The 16,274-nt window shown below is 36.9% G+C and overlaps 3 protein-coding genes, 1 long non-coding RNA gene and 5 other non-coding genes across 9 annotated transcripts; all 9 read left to right on the plus strand.

Moving 5' to 3' along the window:
• Positions 1-1,195: 1,195 nt before the first annotated feature.
• Positions 1,196-2,842, plus strand: LOC148787101 (uncharacterized). Its single transcript, XR_016066909.1, has 2 exons — positions 1,196-1,381; positions 1,888-2,842. It is a non-coding gene; the product is annotated as an uncharacterized LOC148787101 (long non-coding RNA).
• On the plus strand, positions 1,525-1,616 carry LOC148787102 (small nucleolar RNA SNOR75). Its single transcript, XR_016067081.1, has one exon. It is a non-coding gene; the product is annotated as a small nucleolar RNA SNOR75 (small nucleolar RNA).
• On the plus strand, positions 1,780-1,851 carry LOC148787103 (small nucleolar RNA Z105). Its single transcript, XR_016067102.1, has one exon. It is a non-coding gene; the product is annotated as a small nucleolar RNA Z105 (small nucleolar RNA).
• Positions 2,843-3,037: 195 nt separating the features above from the next.
• On the plus strand, positions 3,038-3,111 carry TRNAI-AAU (transfer RNA isoleucine (anticodon AAU)). Its single transcript has one exon. It is a non-coding gene; the product is annotated as a tRNA-Ile (tRNA).
• Positions 3,112-3,292: 181 nt separating this feature from the next.
• Positions 3,293-3,366, plus strand: TRNAI-AAU (transfer RNA isoleucine (anticodon AAU)). The gene has a single exon. It is a non-coding gene; the product is annotated as a tRNA-Ile (tRNA).
• Positions 3,367-3,425: 59 nt separating this feature from the next.
• Positions 3,426-3,499, plus strand: TRNAI-AAU (transfer RNA isoleucine (anticodon AAU)). The gene has a single exon. It is a non-coding gene; the product is annotated as a tRNA-Ile (tRNA).
• Positions 3,500-3,844: 345 nt separating this feature from the next.
• LOC105167477 (oxygen-evolving enhancer protein 1, chloroplastic) lies at positions 3,845-5,701 on the plus strand. The gene is made up of 2 exons (XM_011087225.3): positions 3,845-4,180; positions 4,768-5,701. Exons 1-2 carry the CDS (start codon positions 3,947-3,949, stop codon positions 5,524-5,526), a joined length of 993 nt encoding a protein of 330 aa, XP_011085527.1. The 5' UTR covers positions 3,845-3,946; the 3' UTR covers positions 5,527-5,701.
• Positions 5,702-6,303: 602 nt separating this feature from the next.
• LOC105167478 (CASP-like protein 5C1) lies at positions 6,304-9,089 on the plus strand. The gene is made up of 3 exons (XM_011087226.3): positions 6,304-6,836; positions 8,452-8,584; positions 8,676-9,089. Exons 1-3 carry the CDS (start codon positions 6,706-6,708, stop codon positions 8,868-8,870), a joined length of 459 nt encoding a protein of 152 aa, XP_011085528.1. The 5' UTR covers positions 6,304-6,705; the 3' UTR covers positions 8,871-9,089.
• Positions 9,090-9,209: 120 nt separating this feature from the next.
• On the plus strand, positions 9,210-12,536 carry LOC105167479 (pentatricopeptide repeat-containing protein At2g22410, mitochondrial). The gene is made up of 2 exons (XM_088884184.1): positions 9,210-11,471; positions 11,597-12,536. The coding sequence occupies exon 1, from the start codon at positions 9,356-9,358 to the stop codon at positions 11,345-11,347; it is 1,992 nt and encodes a 663-aa protein (XP_088740310.1). The 5' UTR covers positions 9,210-9,355; the 3' UTR covers positions 11,348-11,471; positions 11,597-12,536.
• The last annotated feature ends 3,738 nt before the right edge of the window (positions 12,537-16,274 follow it).

Below are 16,274 nucleotides of genomic sequence, written 5' to 3' on the forward strand. Positions count from 1 at the left end.
TTTAGATCTAAATTAAAAAAACAAAAAAATCTTTTATGCACATACATTCGTTCACTTGGACAACCTCTATACTTCTATTTTATTATATATATATATATATATGTATGTATATAAAACTCAGGTCATCCATGCATGTATCTCAAATTTTATCACACAGTATGTTTACATAAAGTATAATACAAAATGCAATGTCAATTTACAAGAGGGGACATGATAACAAGACAAAACAACCCAATTTTAGGTAATTCCTAGTACATATTGTCATGTTAACATAATAATTTTGTGTGTTGTACTGCAGTGGATTGTTGTCTTATTTTACAATTTATGATTCTTTTGCAGCTACAGCAACATCCTGAACTTGAAGAATGAGGACGCCCCGCCCCTTAGAATGCTCCTACTGCCTTTACTTTGTTTTGGAAACCCCATGTCTGTGTTTGATTTTTCCTAAGTTTGCCTTTTAACTTCTTGTTGGGTGAATAATGTTGTGCAGCAGATGTGATGTGTGCTATGCAAATTGAGGTCAACCCCAGTTGACCAAACTAGTATTCAATAAAGTGAATGATGACTTCTGCTGTCTTTTTTACGTCAAGTTGTTAAATACTCTTTACACCATTCATTGTAGTCGAGCGTTGTCACATCTATGATGTGGGTTCGAATCATTATCGAAGTATTTGGAGGGACTATATGTACGTTTTTACTTGACTTGTGCGTTGATTCTGGTTAGAGTTTGATCTTTCTGTGACCAATAAGTCAATTACAAAGGCCTTGGTCGGCATATATAGTTTAGACACAATCTTCCGTAATAAACATGTGGGATACCACTCCTACTTTTTTATTTGTTTTAAAATAAAAAAAAATACTAAAATACTCTTAACATCTTATGTATGAATAAACATCTACTTATAGCGCATCACTCGGTGAATTAAAGTTACCAATTCATATTTGATTTGATTTAATTGATTTTTTTTATAGTTATTTTATTTTAATTAATATTCTTTTCTTTTTGTTTATTTGATATCTTATGCAAGTATCAAACGTGTCTGATCGTTAGTAAATAATGTAGCAATTTAATTTTTTTAGAAAAAATAATACTTAAATATCATTATAACAGCAATTATCATACATTTACTAATAACCAATAATAACATGCCCCCCAATATTGGATCAATTGGGGCACTAGACATAGGTGGAAAAGAGTCCAACAAAGATAATCTAAGGGTATTTTAGTCATTCAGCTTGGTTCCGGCACGGAGGCGCTAACCCTAATGTAAAACCCTAAATTGGGATTGGCAGAAGCACATGAAGGTATTATAAGTACAACCACTCGACCCTCCGCTGCCTCAACTGCCATCTGCCATCTGCCATCATTGGGTGATTTCAGGTACTGAAAGCTCGATTTTGATCTCGCTCATGGCGGCCCAATAATATTTCTGCTCCATTTCAATCATTTTCTTCTCCATCATTCCCTCCACCACCTCTTAATTTTTTTGAGCCGTCCGAAAAAATTGGGAGATAATTTGTCTTTCTCGGTGATGAACAAATTACGATGACGAGTCCGATCGAAATCCATTCGTTTTAAAATCGTGACGACAAATCGAGGCATTTGTCTGAGAGGAACTCCGTTTCACATCTCTCATATTTTTCGTTTTCCCATTCTTATTATTTATTTATTTGTTTTGGGTTATTCTTGTTTTCAGTAATTGGATCCTTGTTCAATTTCTTTTCTTTTCCTTTCTTTTTTTTTAAAGTTTTTGGGTGGTTAAATCTTTTTCTAATTTGGGGGCATAATGAGGAAGCTAATTGGTCTGAATTTCTGGTGATTGAGTTATTATAACCTCCTACTCATTCTGAATGCCCCTTCTTCAATTTACTTGTTCAAATCTGCAGATTTTGATTTCAAATCGTATACGACTTCATGATTTTAGCGTTTCCGAAGTATTCAAGATGACCTACAAATCTTTCAATTGAAGCGCAGTTCTCCGATCTCAAAATCACTGTTCAAAATCCTGTTGAGGATTAAATCCTGCAAACTTCAAATTCACACAAAAATTCCGGTGCCCCCATCCAAGTCATAGTCAGAGATTTCTGATGCTAATAATTCTTTTAATCATGTGAATCTTGAAAGGAGCAATATTTAATGAAATTTATTTGTTTTATGATATATTCGAAGCTTTACTTAAACTTCAAGCACAGATACATAATAGCTGAATAATGATAAACTTTTCACCATATTTATGGATAACTAACTATTTTAATCTTGAAAAGTTGCCAACTGCCTATTTTTTAGTCGAGTGTAGAAATGTTTTGATTATCCCAATCGCTGTGAGAGGGATTCTTAAGAGGAAAATGTGGCAATGATGAGAAACTCAAAACTCTCTTTTATGGATTGAGATAACCCCTCTCAATCATTTATTTGGGAGGGGCATCTATGATTGTGTTTTCAAGCACTTTTGAGCCATATTCCATCCTCTTTTTTCTTTTTGACTCACATTTTCTCAAGTGTATCGATATATTTTAATGTTTACAAGTTGGCCCTAGTGAGCATTTCTTTAATACCTTCAACCTTCTCAAGAGTTAAAAAATCTGGTTTTGAGTGGTTGGAACTTGGAACTTGATTGAGAAATTTGGATGGTGGGGTGTGTTTTGATGAGTGATTACAAGTGCAAGAGCATTATTTGGTATTGAGAGGGAAGTACTCAAGTGCATAGCTAAACTATGCTATGATGCTATAAGTTGATGAATGATGGATTGGCATACAGAATCCACACTCTATGGAGAATGCTGTATAATTAATGTTCATCATGTGATATTATGATTAATTAGATGTGGTCAAGTTTAAAAATTTATGTAAGAATATATGTGTTAACCACAAATCTTATGGTACGTTGACGGTCAGAGATCTTTATTCAACAGCAGAAAAATAAGGGACTGTAACCCCAAAAGTGAAAGGAGAGAGGAACATGAGCGACTGATGATCTGTCCATATAAAAATAGCTTAACTATGTCATGGTGTATAGGATACAAGAATAGACAAACTGGCCTATTAGCTCAGTTGGTTAGAGCGTCGTGCTAATAACGCGAAGGTCGCAGGTTCGAGACCTGCATGGGCCATTCTTTTTCTTTTCAAATTTTTCCCATAAAACGATATGCAGATCTTTACAGGAAAATTTCAGTTGGTTAGAGCATCGTGCCAATAACGCGAAAGGTCGCAGGTTCGAGACCTGCATGGGCCATTTTTTGCTTTTCAAATGTTTCTGATAAACATATAAATCTTTACAGAAAAATCCGCATCGGCCTATTAGCTCAGTTGGTTAGAGCGTCGTGCTAATAACGCGAAGGTCGCAGGTTCGAGACCTGCATGGGCCATTTTTTGCTTTTCAAATGTTTGTGATAAAGATATAAATCTTTACAGGAAAATCCACATTGGCCTATTAGCTCAGTTGGTTAGAGCGTCGTGCTAATAACGCGAAGGTCGCAGGTTCGAAACCTACATGGGCCACTGAAGCTCCTTTCGTTGCTGACATCTCAAAAAACATCAAATCTTGTTTTTGGCTACTTAATTAGTTCGTTTAATCCCCCCTTTGCTTCAATTCGCTCATCCATGACCCTCGCCACCCAAAATTTTCTTGGATCCTACTCAAATCCTAATGTTTTCTGAAAAGCTTTTCTTTTTTCATTAGGATATAGAAAATGTATCTATCAATCGAAGTGAATATGTTTGTCCTTAAACACGAAGACCGCCACGTGGCAACACACAAAACCAGTTACATCTGCTGAGACCAACCAATGGAAGCGGACCTCTTATCCTAATCTCTTATCTTACTCACACCAAAGCCACCAACATAGATTTTTGTCCTCCTCACACACCACATTACCATCCTATACTATACTCTTGTGTAATAATTAAGGCAAGACATCAAGAAACAGAAAGAGAAGTACTGCAACAATGGCAACCTCATCACTACAGGCAGCTGCCACTCTGATGCAGCCCACCAAGGTTGGCAGAACCAGCCTTCAGCTCCGATCTGTTCAAACCCTCGGCAAGGCCTTCGGCGTTGAGCCTGCCGGCGCCAGAATGACATGCTCTCTTCAGGCTGATCTCAAGGACTTGGCACATAAGCTCACTGATGCTGCCAAGATTGCTGGCTTCGCTCTTGCTACTTCCGCACTCGTCGTTTCGGTAATTCCGACCCCATTGTCTAATTTATTCATCAAGAAAGTGTTTTATAGTACAGTGAAAATGTTATTGACATGTTGTGTCTGTTTAATTATGTAAATAAATTATGGGTGATTTATGTAATATGATTACACATATTGATCGGGAAGTGTAAGTGTAACAATTCGTTGTAGTTGAGGTTACATGCTGATAGCTTTATGGTCGAGGAAGGTAAGACACAGTACCTATATCTAGTTAGTGTCTGATAATTGGTTGATTTCAACTATATAATTATGCACGAACAGGAGTGGTGAGTAAAATTGTTGATTATTTGTGGACAAACTCAAACCAGGATGTTGTCTGAATTTGTAGTGTAGGTGATCAGCCAGGATTTTCAAGCGATCATTTCAAATTATTGCTGTTGATTCAATTGATGGATCACCAGTTGAAAATGATCATGATGAATGAAAATTTGTATCTCGTGAACCTTGTGGTTCAATAATCGTTATGAGTTTGAGAAAATAAGGAAAACCAGTGTTAGAGTTTCTGGAATTCACATGTTTCTTCACATTCCAGTTCAAGAAGTTCAACTAGGACTCATCTGTTTACAGGGAGCCAATGCTGAAGGAGTTCCCAAAAGGCTAACCTACGATGAAATCCAGAGTAAGACTTACTTAGAAGTCAAAGGAACCGGAACTGCAAACCAGTGCCCAACCATCGAGGGTGGAGTCGACAGCTTTGCCTTCAAGGCCGGTAAATACAATGCCAAGAAGTTCTGCCTTGAGCCCACATCGTTCACCGTTAAGGCTGAGGGAGTAAACAAGAACGCCCCACCAGAGTTCCAGAAAACAAAACTCATGACACGTCTAACCTACACTCTTGACGAGATTGAGGGTCCTTTTGTGGTATCTGAGGATGGAACCGTCAAGTTTGAGGAGAAGGATGGAATCGACTATGCTGCAGTCACAGTGCAGCTTCCTGGTGGCGAACGTGTGCCGTTCCTCTTCACCATCAAGCAGCTCGTTGCATCGGGTAAGCCTGAGAGCTTTGGAGGAGAGTTCCTTGTGCCATCATACAGAGGTTCGTCGTTTCTTGACCCAAAGGGCAGGGGTGGATCAACTGGCTATGACAACGCTGTTGCATTGCCTGCTGGAGGAAGAGGAGACGAGGAGGAGCTGGAAAAGGAGAACAACAAGAATGTTGCATCATCTACAGGGAAGATTACCTTGAGTGTTACTAAGAGCAAGCCTGAGACTGGTGAGGTGATTGGTGTGTTTGAGAGTGTTCAGCCTTCTGATACTGATTTGGGCTCGAAGGCTCCCAAAGATGTGAAAATCCAGGGGGTTTGGTATGCTCAGCTTGACTCATAGACTGGATTTAGCAGCAGGAATATTGTACTAAGTTTCATGGTTTGAGTCTTTTTTGTGTAATGGAGAGGTAACGTTGGACGTCCAAGATTATCATGCTTGTATATTAATGTTGTCTTTTTGTATGTTATCTACTTGAAATGACAATTGAAGAAAGCAAGTGGGGTGTGTTTCACAAGCTTAGTGAAGTTAAACCGGATGAATTTTTTGTTCATGGAGCATGTTTATACGTGGTACTCATAATTTCAAATCAAATTGTACCTTTTATATCATTTAACAGATGCATGTCATATGTATAAAACTTTTTATTAAATAAAAATAAAATAAATCACATTAATCTTTGTCTATATAACAAGCATATATTAGATGCGGAAGAAGATATAATATAATTTGAAATTAAAAAAATGCAATTCCTTCTTTTTAGCAAGAATGGATTCAGAATGGGGCTTTGTGCAAGCAAATTGCTAATTCTCCGAGCTTGATATCCAATATTTGCTCCACAAAAATCTACATTAAGTGCGGAATCTATTAAATTAAATATTGACTCGATTCATAATACTCTTATATAAAAGTAACGAATTTGACATTTTCAATAAAGTTTGAATTTATAATGTTCTTGATGACCTAATCAGTGATAGATTGCACTAACAAACTTTACAAAATCTAATAATATTGGCAAAGTGGTTTTTATTTGAAAAGTTATTAACGTGAGACAACATTTATGCTTCAAAACACCAAGAAGTTATGTCCTTGTTCTTCATTTTTTTTCAATGTTTTCGTTTATGCATGAAATAAGCCATAAGCTGAGTGCAAATGAAAAATGTCATTTTTACTACCAATCCAGCATTAAGACAAAAATGGAGAGAAGAGAGCAAGAATCTTCTTGGAACCACCACCTTATTTCCGCCGTAACCACCACCGTTTCTTTTTCCATTTCCGACAAACTAATTTCCCATTTCATCTCACCCCAAGACAGAGCCGTCACTCAAAATTTCTCCTTCGAAAAACCGGAAGAAAATTCACCTACTTTTTCCTTTGCCCTTTAAAATCTTTCGGTGGGAAACGTGGCAGCGGCTGGGGGGAGAATTGAATGACTATGACGGAGCTGTGTGATCATCACTACAGGCGTACAAGACTTGTTTTCGTACAAGCAAAGGGAGAGTCTTGTGTGCGGTGGATGGTATGGGGGAATTGCCTGGTGCTCTGGGGACTACTGGGAGCTTGGGTTTGAGATTGGGGCAGGCAATTCTTGCTGTTTCTTCATTGCTCTTCATGTGTATGGGTGTTGACTTCTACAGCTTCACTGCATATTGGTAATTCTTGATATATAAAAAATAAATGGGGTTTCTCTTTCTTTCTTTTTTGGTTTAGTTTATCTTGTTTCTTGGAGACCCCTTTGTTGTTTCTGATTTTTAGTCTGTTTTCATGTTTCCCTTTTGGTTTCTGGTTGATTATTCCCTGATTATCTGTCAATTTAAGAATAAATCGGTCTCATAAATTTTGAATTTTTGGTTGTGTTTGGAGTTTATTTTACAGTCTTTTTCTGATATGTTTGCGGCCATGCATGAATTGGGCTGGTCACTGTGGGGTTCGCAGGAATTATGTGATACGAACTGCCAAGGGCTTTATTATTATAATGTTTTAAAAAATCATAGTTTTTAGGTTTTGTCTGTGGAGTATAATTGGTAGACATCTATCTGGAAGCAAGCCAGAATCAGATGGCGATGAATGGACAAAGAAAAGAATTGAGAAATTTAGGACTTGAAAGTGGTCAATTAGATTGTGCAATTCAATTTTATGGCTGCACCTTAGTGATTATAGTATTATGCTATTGCCCAATGTGATGGTAGTTTTACTTCAGTTGTGAGTGATTTGAATCACTTTCATATTTATGATAATAATAACAGGAACATGGTACATCAGCCTTTGTGTCTATTTGTGTTCAAGTACGTGTCGCAAGATTTGTGGATCGATAACTATGCATACACTTGATCAATGAGTCATTTGTTTGTAAGGCAATTGATTGGATATAAATGACCACGGGGGGGAAGCTTGACTGGAGATCAGTGATCACGTGGCATTCCCTTTGCGGCACATAAGTTAACGTCAAGTCAGCATGACCATTGAATAAGAAAGCACCGCTGCAGGTTTAGTTAGTGACGTAAGGTATTAAATGTAGCGTCTATTTGTCGTACACAAGAAAATTCTGTTTTTGGAAACTGCAAAGCTTTTTGTGGCTAAAACTAACACTTTGGTAAGATGGTCAGTCTAGAACTTGAGGCGTCAATTAGACTCTATGGTTTCTCTAAGAAACATCATGGACTAGTATTTTTCTATATGAAGTAAAGACTGTTGTAGGAATGAACTGGAGTTTGGATGCAACATAAACCCATTTTTGTGTTTACTGGTAAATGGCACACGAGAAAGAATTCCAGATGAGACGTTCTGTGAACTTTAAAATGGCAAATATTACAGGTTGAGGCCGGGTTTTAAATGCTATTATCAAACATATCTGGACAAGTCTTGGAGGAAATCATGCACGTCAAGTATTAGTTCTTAACAGTAAAACCTTCTTGGCTGTAGCTTTGATTATCTGTCAATAATCTGCCCCAGGAAGTAAGGTCTAAAGAACCCCATTCCTCCACAACCAAATAAAAGAGAAGAATGTAAGAATGCTGATAAGTGAAAGGTAAGAATTTAGCAAGTTTGATTGGTTGTTTCTTAATCTGGTCCATTCTTGCTAGTATAGAGGTCTAAATTGTATCAGCACTGTCCCCATAGCTTAATGTTGTTTTTGTACTGTTATTTCAATACTAGTTGTTTTTAGTTACTGTGCTACTGTTTTTCATGCAATAGAAGTCAGCGCTGCGCCCGCAAAATCATTGTCTTTTATTCTCTGACATCTGCCTTAATCCTTTCAACTTGCAGCTTCTTGATTACGGCTATGGGCTTGGTGGTTCCATGGAGCTCAACATTGGCACTTGTGGATGCATTCTCTATTTGCGTCAAACATCCAGTTCGTCCACCTGGGATACTTTCAATTGTCATCGTTGGAGATTGGGTACACACCTTCTCGTTTTCATCCTCGACACCATCTTTTATGTGTAGCATCATTGATGAACTAATACTAAAGATATAAAATTCTCTCACAGGTTCTTTCACTTTTGTCCCTGGCTGCTTCTACCTCGGCTGCTAGCGTGACTGAGCTTTTGCTTTCGTCTAGAGACCCTTTCTGCATGGGAAATATGTGCATTAGATATCAACTGGCTGCTGCTATGGCTTTCTTGTCCTGGTGTCTGCTGTTCTCCTCGCTGCTCTTCAATCTCTGGCTTCTTCCTTCTGTGTAGTTCATCTGTACGCCCAATTTATGCCATTGGGCTTGTGTAGAAGTGATTGGGAAATCCTGAGAAGATTGTGTATTGCATGCATCTCTTTAGTATCCCAATTGTATAGCTAACATGCTCTTGCCCCATGAAACTTTGTAATAAATAAGGCAAAAGTGGAAGTGAATTAGACTGCAAATGCACTTATTATGCGATCTGTTACTTTTCGTGTGATGCCGTCCACATGCGTTTGTACTCAAATAAGCTGTCAATTGTTATATTACATATGGTATTATCATGTACTATTCGAACAATTTAAAGTTTTACATGATTACAAATTCATAAATTTCTCGTGCAGAAAATGCCTTCCTATTAAAACGATCATACTTGAAATGACAGAAACAAAGTCAGCTGTTCTTTTCTCCACCTGGCACCCCATACACTGTCCTGTTAAATTTCCTTCTCATGCATCCTTAAAAAACAAAACATTGGAAACCTAATTTCAAGAAATGCTTAAATTTCCCAAACAAGTGAACAAGCTCACTTTGTCTCGGTTCCTACACACCTCCGTGACCCTCAACTCCAACTCTTCTTCTTCTTATTCACTACAGCAAACACTTCATTCCTTCATAGAAAAATGCTCGTCAATGAGCCAACTCAAAACCCTTCACGCCCAAATCATCCTCCGGGGCCTCACCCACGACACCATTTCCCTCAGCAAACTCATTTCATTCTGCGCTCTCTCTTCTTTGGGCGACCTCCTATACGCACATTATGTGTTCGAAAAAATTCCCCACCCGAATCGGCACATGTACAATACCTTAATAAGGGCCTCTTCGAGTATAGAAAAGTCAGATAGGGCAATTTTTCTTTACAAAAATATGGTTTGTTCAGGTATTTTCCCGAATGAGTTTACCTTTCCTTTTATACTGAAGGCTTGTGCGTTGCAGAAGGCATACCTGGAAGGGGTTTCGGTTCATTCACATGCTGTAAAACTGGGTTTCTCTGAGTCTCATATATGCGTGCAGAATGGGTTAATAAACTTTTACGTTGGGTGTGGAAAGATTGACTGTGCAGGAAAAGTTTTCGATTTTATGGAGTTTAGGACTTTAGTCTCATGGAACTCGATGATCACCGGTTATGCAAAAACGGGTTGGTGGAAAGAAGCATTTTTGCTGTTTAGTAGCATGAGGAAAGGAGGGGTGGAGCCTGATGGTCATACTTTTGTTAGTTTGCTCTCAGTTTGTTCTAGAATTTGTGATGTGGAGTTGGGGAGATCTGTTCATTGGTATATTGAAATTAATGGGGTTACTGTTGATGTTTTCTTGCAAAATGCGCTACTGGATATGTATGCTAAGTGCGGGCAGCTGCAGATGGCTGAAGGAGTTTTTATGCGAATGGTTGAAAAAAATGTGGTTTCATGGACCTCCATGGTTAGTGCATATGCTAAACATGGACTCGTTGAATGCGCTGAGAGAACTTTTAACCGAATGCCGGTGAAAAATGTGGTTTCTTGGAATTCAATGATTTCATGTTATCTCCAAAATAGTTACTATAAGGAATCTCTAGAATTGTTTTATAGAATGTGTGATTCTTGTATGATTCCGGACGAGACTACAATAGTTAGTGTTCTTTCAGCTTGTGGTCAACTTGGTGATTTAGTTACAGGAAAGAAACTGCATGAATATTTGCATGTTAATAGCGTGCAACCTACTGTTACTTTGTGTAACTCCCTTATAGACATGTATGCAAAATGTGGTTCAGCAGAAAAAGCACTGGATGTCTTTCTAAACATGCCGGAGAAAAATATTGTTTCATGGAATACTGTAATGAATGCCCTTGCATTGCATGGTTATGGATATAGAGCAATTGAACTTTTTCAAGAGATGGAGGCTGGTGGGATTCGGCCAGATGCAGTAACCTTTAGCGCCTTACTTTCTGCTTGTTGTCATTGTGGTCTTGTTGAAATTGGACGATATTTCTTTGGTAAAATGGGTCGTATGTATAACATACCATATGATGTTGAGCATTATGCTTGTATGATTGATATTCTTGGTCGTGGAGGGTTGTTCAAAGAGGCACTTGCACTGGTTGGGAAAATGGATATGAAGCCAGACATAGTTATCTGGGGTACTTTGCTTGGTGCATGTAGAACTCACCGAAACATCTCAATTGCAAAGCTGGTCTTGAAGCAACTATTAGAGTTGGAACCATATGCCGGGGGCTTGTTCGTACTTATGTCAAACATATTCTGTGAAGCTCAACAGTGGGATGAAATGAAGAAGATGAGGAAACTAATGAAGGACCATGGTGTCAGAAAGAGTGATGCAGTTAGCTCCATTAAAGTTGGTGGCCACGTTTCTGAGTTTATGGTCGACGATAACAAACATGAATCTTCGAATCTTATCTACACAATACTCAATCAAATGAAAGATCACTTAAAGTCTGAAAGTGATGTATATGGTCTAAGAGGCGACTTTTTAGATGCTGTGGAAATCTAGAGCTAAGAATTAAAGGCATTCATCCTTGCCTAGTATGGTTGTGACTCTTTAGCAAAAGAACCTAAGATCCATCAAAGACTTTCACATTGGTTCAATTGCTTCATCAGTCCCTTGCCACTCTGAGGTAATATGCCCGTTGAAGTGTAGATTGAACTTTTGCAAACTTTTTTCCCAACATGTACTCCACAACTAGACTTCATTCCAATATCTGTTTATATGAAATGCTACAAGTTGATGTCAATTATGCAGGACCGACATCTTTGTAGTGCAAGTCTTAAAGTTGGAAGACTCACCAAAAGAAATAGAAATATTGTCGGTATGTCAATGCATTCTGGGTCGGAAAACTGGCTGTGGTCAAGGGAAAATCTCATAACTGAGATTCCATTCAAGACTTTCTCATAGAAAAGTAGCTTTATCTTAACCGAGTTCAAGTGTGCAACTTTTTGCATCCAAGCAATAGAAAATTGAGCAGAGAACATATGGGACTGTTATGAGAACTTGAGATAAATTGTATCCCCCATGGATTAATTATCAGGATAGATTTCAGCATCCACAACTCGAGAACAATAAGTTGCTGCAGTGAACATCTGCAACTCTACTACAGATGATTCTATAGATTCTGTTAACTCAGCAGCCCGGGATAAGGAATAAGGCTGCCCTGCGATTGTGAGGGATAAAGGGCTGATTATAATCCCATCCCAAGTAGGTGGGATTAATAGTCCCACGGTCCAGATCGGTTGAGTAAGATTATTCTTCATTTCTCTCTTCAATCACTCTCTTGCGGAAAGCAAACAAACAAAAATGCAGCACTTGCAATGCTTTTGTTGGTGATGAGAAAGAGTATAGAGAGAGAGCATTTTAAGAGTGAAGGGCATAAGCACAACCTACGACAAAAGAATGAGCAGGCAACTTGCTCCACTTACTGCTGAAGAATGCACCCAAAAGCTGATTTGAAGGATAGTGATGCTGAGGTGAATGCAACTTCACCTGCTCCTGCTGCAGCATTGGATGTTGTAATAACACACAAAAGGGCAAGGCTGTGTCGGGTCTCTAATGCTGGTTTGGGTTCATTCGCTCCTGTGTGTTTCGCCACTGGAACTGATCAGCAGTTGCTGTGGATTTTGCAAATTGATGTGTAACGATGCAAGCCATTCCCATGTTTGCAAAACAGAGCTTCTGAAGGCGTATACATACATACATGAGACTGACTGACTGACATATGGTTTTCGTGAAATTTTATCTTATTAAAAGATTCAAAAATTTGTCCTGAATCCTAACCATTAATATAATAAACATGGGATTATATAATCACACATTAATTCTTGCTTCTGTCCATCTAAATAAACAAAAGACAAATATATCCTATCATGATCTCATCTCAAATTTATCATGCATTAATCTATCCTTCATTCAAGGACGAACTCAATATGTCAGGCACCATCATCAAACTTTTAATTCTGCATTCATTCATTTGGTTAATAATATTACCTTTAAAAAAATGGGTGTATTTATAAAATCATAGAACCCAAAGTGTTAAAATAGCAAAAAAAGACTGTTTAAAAATTATATGCAACTACTAAAATAATTAGAAAAAGAAAAGAAAAGAATTAAATGGGTGTGATATATAAGGCAACATACATCAAGATTAATACTACTTAATGCGTAGGATTCCAAGTTGGTTGACGTGGGAAGGTTTTCAAAGTGGTTAGAAGTTGTAACTATCAGGATTTCTTTCCATTAATACAATCACCCTTGTATTAGGAAAACAAAACCCAATTCTCGTAAACTACAAACACCTGAAAACCCGCGAATAACCGCCATATCTCTACTAAGCTTATATATATATATATATATATATATATATATATCATCTCATGCATAAACCCTAAACACCAAACCCACCCCCATTATTATCATACTGATCATATGTACTTCATAAGAATGGTGATGTGCAGCAGTAGTGCAGGAAAGCCAGAATGGCTGGAGTCGTGGCTGAGAATCCCCTTTTACGAGGAAGAAAAGTGCGAACACCACATCCACCAGTACAACACTGTATTCTGCGCCGTCTGCATGGGAAAACCTGTCTGCGAGACCTGCTGGAAACACCAGCATTCCCAACTCCACCAGGGCCACATCTCTCTCCAAGTACCTCATTCATCAATACTTGCATTCAATTTCCTCATGAATTTTCTTGTTTCTTGATCCATCAACCACATTAAATTTGTTTCTCAATTTAAAGGTTTGTTCGGCTTCACGGAGGGCTGCGATTGAGATTAAAAATTTTAAAAAGCATATGGATGCATCTGATATTCAAGTGTACAAGATCAACGGCAAGGACATTTTCTACCTCAAACCCTGCGGGAAAGGGGTCCTTCAAGATCATCATACACATGATCATCCCAAATGTCAGACATGCTCAAAGAAGCTCAAGGATTCCAACTATCTCTTTTGCTCTATTGCTTGCAAGGTATAGATAATACTACCTACACCTACTTATAACAATAATATCATCTTCACTTTATTTTTTTCTTTAATATACTATTACTATTACTATATATATATATATACATGTTCTTATATATTGTGATTTAAGTTTTATATATTTTAAGTCCCATGATGAAAACGAAATTAGATGATTTGACGTCAATCACAACAAAGTCAGTCAGAGTTGACGGGTTGTACTCTGTACGGCCAAATCACTCTAATAGTCAAGTTAGTAGATTGGTCGAAATATATAGTATTTTAATTTTAATTAATTAATTGAGTAATTGTTTTGTGGCAGAATATGATGGGTAGTAGTAGCATGATAAACAGCATGGAAATAGAGGAGGTGAAGCAGCCTATGCAGAAGAGGAAGAGGAGAGCAGGTACTGAAGAATGCTCCTTATTGGCCAGGTCCACCATGCGCAAGAGGAGTAGGAAAGGAATCCCTTCAAGAGCCCCATTCTGGTGAACTACTCGATTTTGGGTGTAGCTTGGAACCTCCACTTAAATGATTGGATGGCAAGTCTTTTTGTTGTCAGTTGTAATTTGCGTTAAAAAAAAATTAATAATAAAACTGCTCCATGTACGATTGAGATCAATCAATCATATTAAGTTTGTCTGAACTTAACCAATTAAACTTCAATAAAAAGTTTCATCTCTAAGTTTTCAAGCTCGGTTCGAGTTCCATTTAATTGGTGAAAACATAATAACATATGCTTGCATCTGGGGTAAAATCGTATTTTGATACCATTAAAAAAGATTAATTTTATTTTTAATACCACAAATTTTGCAAGTTCGAATTTTGGTATTATTAAATAAAAAATTATAACATTTTTTGTACCTACTTAACCACAGAGCCCATGTGGGCTTTAACGGCCGTCAACCCTACCATTTTGGTTGAAAAAATCACGTGAGTCTGAAAAAATGGAGGGAAAATTATTTTTCCAACATTTCATAGTGTCTTGGTACCAATAAACCTAAAAATAAACTTTTTTGGTCTCATAAAGTCATGTGCGCCGCAAAATAAGTAATAAACACATTCCAAAATAAAAGATAGATTCCATAAACATGAAGCAAAATATATTGGTTACAAAATACACAATTTGAACTAATTGAAACCTGGTTTGACAAAATATGTACATTGCAATGCACAATTTTTCGCTAATTGAAACCTACCAAAAGACTTCAACCTATATATTTTAGTATATGGCTTTGAAAATCTTAAAAAAAGTGATAAAGGTATTGAATAACATATATAAAAATACATAAGATAAAATTTAGTTGAACAAATAGGTGTAAGAATTTGCAAAATCGAGTTGAAAAATAACTACAATACAGACTCATAGTTTACATGGATGGATTTTTAAAATTCGGCCATCCATAGAAAAATCTTATAAATTTTATGTTACTCAAGACTCATATTAGTTAATACAGAAAATAACAAATCATTATAAAACTATTTAAAATTATTATATAATTTTATAAATAGTACAATTCTGCAGAGAAAGGCACTACCGTATAGCATAATTCAAGGAACTTTATAGATTTACCTCTCCAAAAATTTTGAAAATTAACAAGTATTATACATATTAGGTAATAAAACTTTATAAAAAGTTTCATAACGAAAAGACATCTAGAAATAGGTTAGATACCTGTATAGGTTGAAGTCTTTTGGCGGGTTTCAATTAGCGAAAAATTGTGCATTGCTATGCATATATTTTGTCAAGTGGGTTTTATCAATTTTTTGTCAAACCAGGTTTCAATTAGCTCAAATCATGTATTTATAACCAATATATTTTGCTTCATGTTTATGGATTCTATCTTTTATTTTGGAATGTGTTAATTATTACTTATTTTGCGCCGCACATGACTTTATGGGACCAAAAAAACTTATTTTTAGGTTTAATGGTACCAAAACAAATATTGGAAGACCAATTTTCCCTTCTTTTTCTCAGACTCAAGTGACTTTTCCCGCCAAAATTGTGAGGTTGACTGCCGTTAAGACCCATGTGCACGGCACATGGGCTCTGCCGTTAAATTGGTACAAAAAATACTTATTTTTTGATTTAATGGTACCAAAATTCGAACTTGCAAAATTTGTGGTACCAAAAATAAAACTAATCTTTTTTAATGGTACCAAAACTCAATTTTACCCCTTGCATGTGTATCTCAGATTATGTACTTGAGCTCGGCTTGTATGTGTTCGATTCAATTGAAACTTGTTTGAGTCGATTCGATCAGTAATCAAAACAAATTCAAACATGAATATTTCAAATTAGTAATAATTCAAATAAATTTGAATAATAATGTGTTTGGCTTGATTCGATTTATTTATGTTCATAAGTGTAAGAAAGATTTCATATATAATAGGGTAAAATGTAGACACTCTAACATATGGGGTCATTTGCACTTTGTTAATTTTCTTGCGCTTTGTATTTTTTGA

The sequence above is a fragment of the Sesamum indicum genome, linkage group LG8, assembly GCF_026168435.1.
Source record: "Sesamum indicum cultivar Baizhima isolate 11 linkage group LG8, ASM2616843v1, whole genome shotgun sequence".
Classification (NCBI taxonomy): Eukaryota; Viridiplantae; Streptophyta; class Magnoliopsida; order Lamiales; family Pedaliaceae; genus Sesamum; species Sesamum indicum.

What these genes read in the sequence shown, in the direction of transcription:
- LOC105167477 (XM_011087225.3), top strand. Translation starts at nt 3,947, where the DNA reads ATGGCAACCTCATCACTACAGGCAGCTGCCACTCTGATGCAGCCCACC. An exon ending in CTTCCGCACTCGTCGTTTCG is followed by an intron (nt 4,181 to 4,767) that starts GTAATTCCGACC and finishes ATCTGTTTACAG; the next exon opens with GGAGCCAATGCTGAAGGAGT.
- LOC105167478 (XM_011087226.3), top strand. Translation starts at nt 6,706, where the DNA reads ATGGGGGAATTGCCTGGTGCTCTGGGGACTACTGGGAGCTTGGGTTTG. An exon ending in TACAGCTTCACTGCATATTG is followed by an intron (nt 6,837 to 8,451) that starts GTAATTCTTGAT and finishes TTCAACTTGCAG; the next exon opens with CTTCTTGATTACGGCTATGG. An exon ending in TTGTCATCGTTGGAGATTGG is followed by an intron (nt 8,585 to 8,675) that starts GTACACACCTTC and finishes ATTCTCTCACAG; the next exon opens with GTTCTTTCACTTTTGTCCCT.
- LOC105167479 (XM_088884184.1), top strand. Translation starts at nt 9,356, where the DNA reads ATGCTTAAATTTCCCAAACAAGTGAACAAGCTCACTTTGTCTCGGTTC.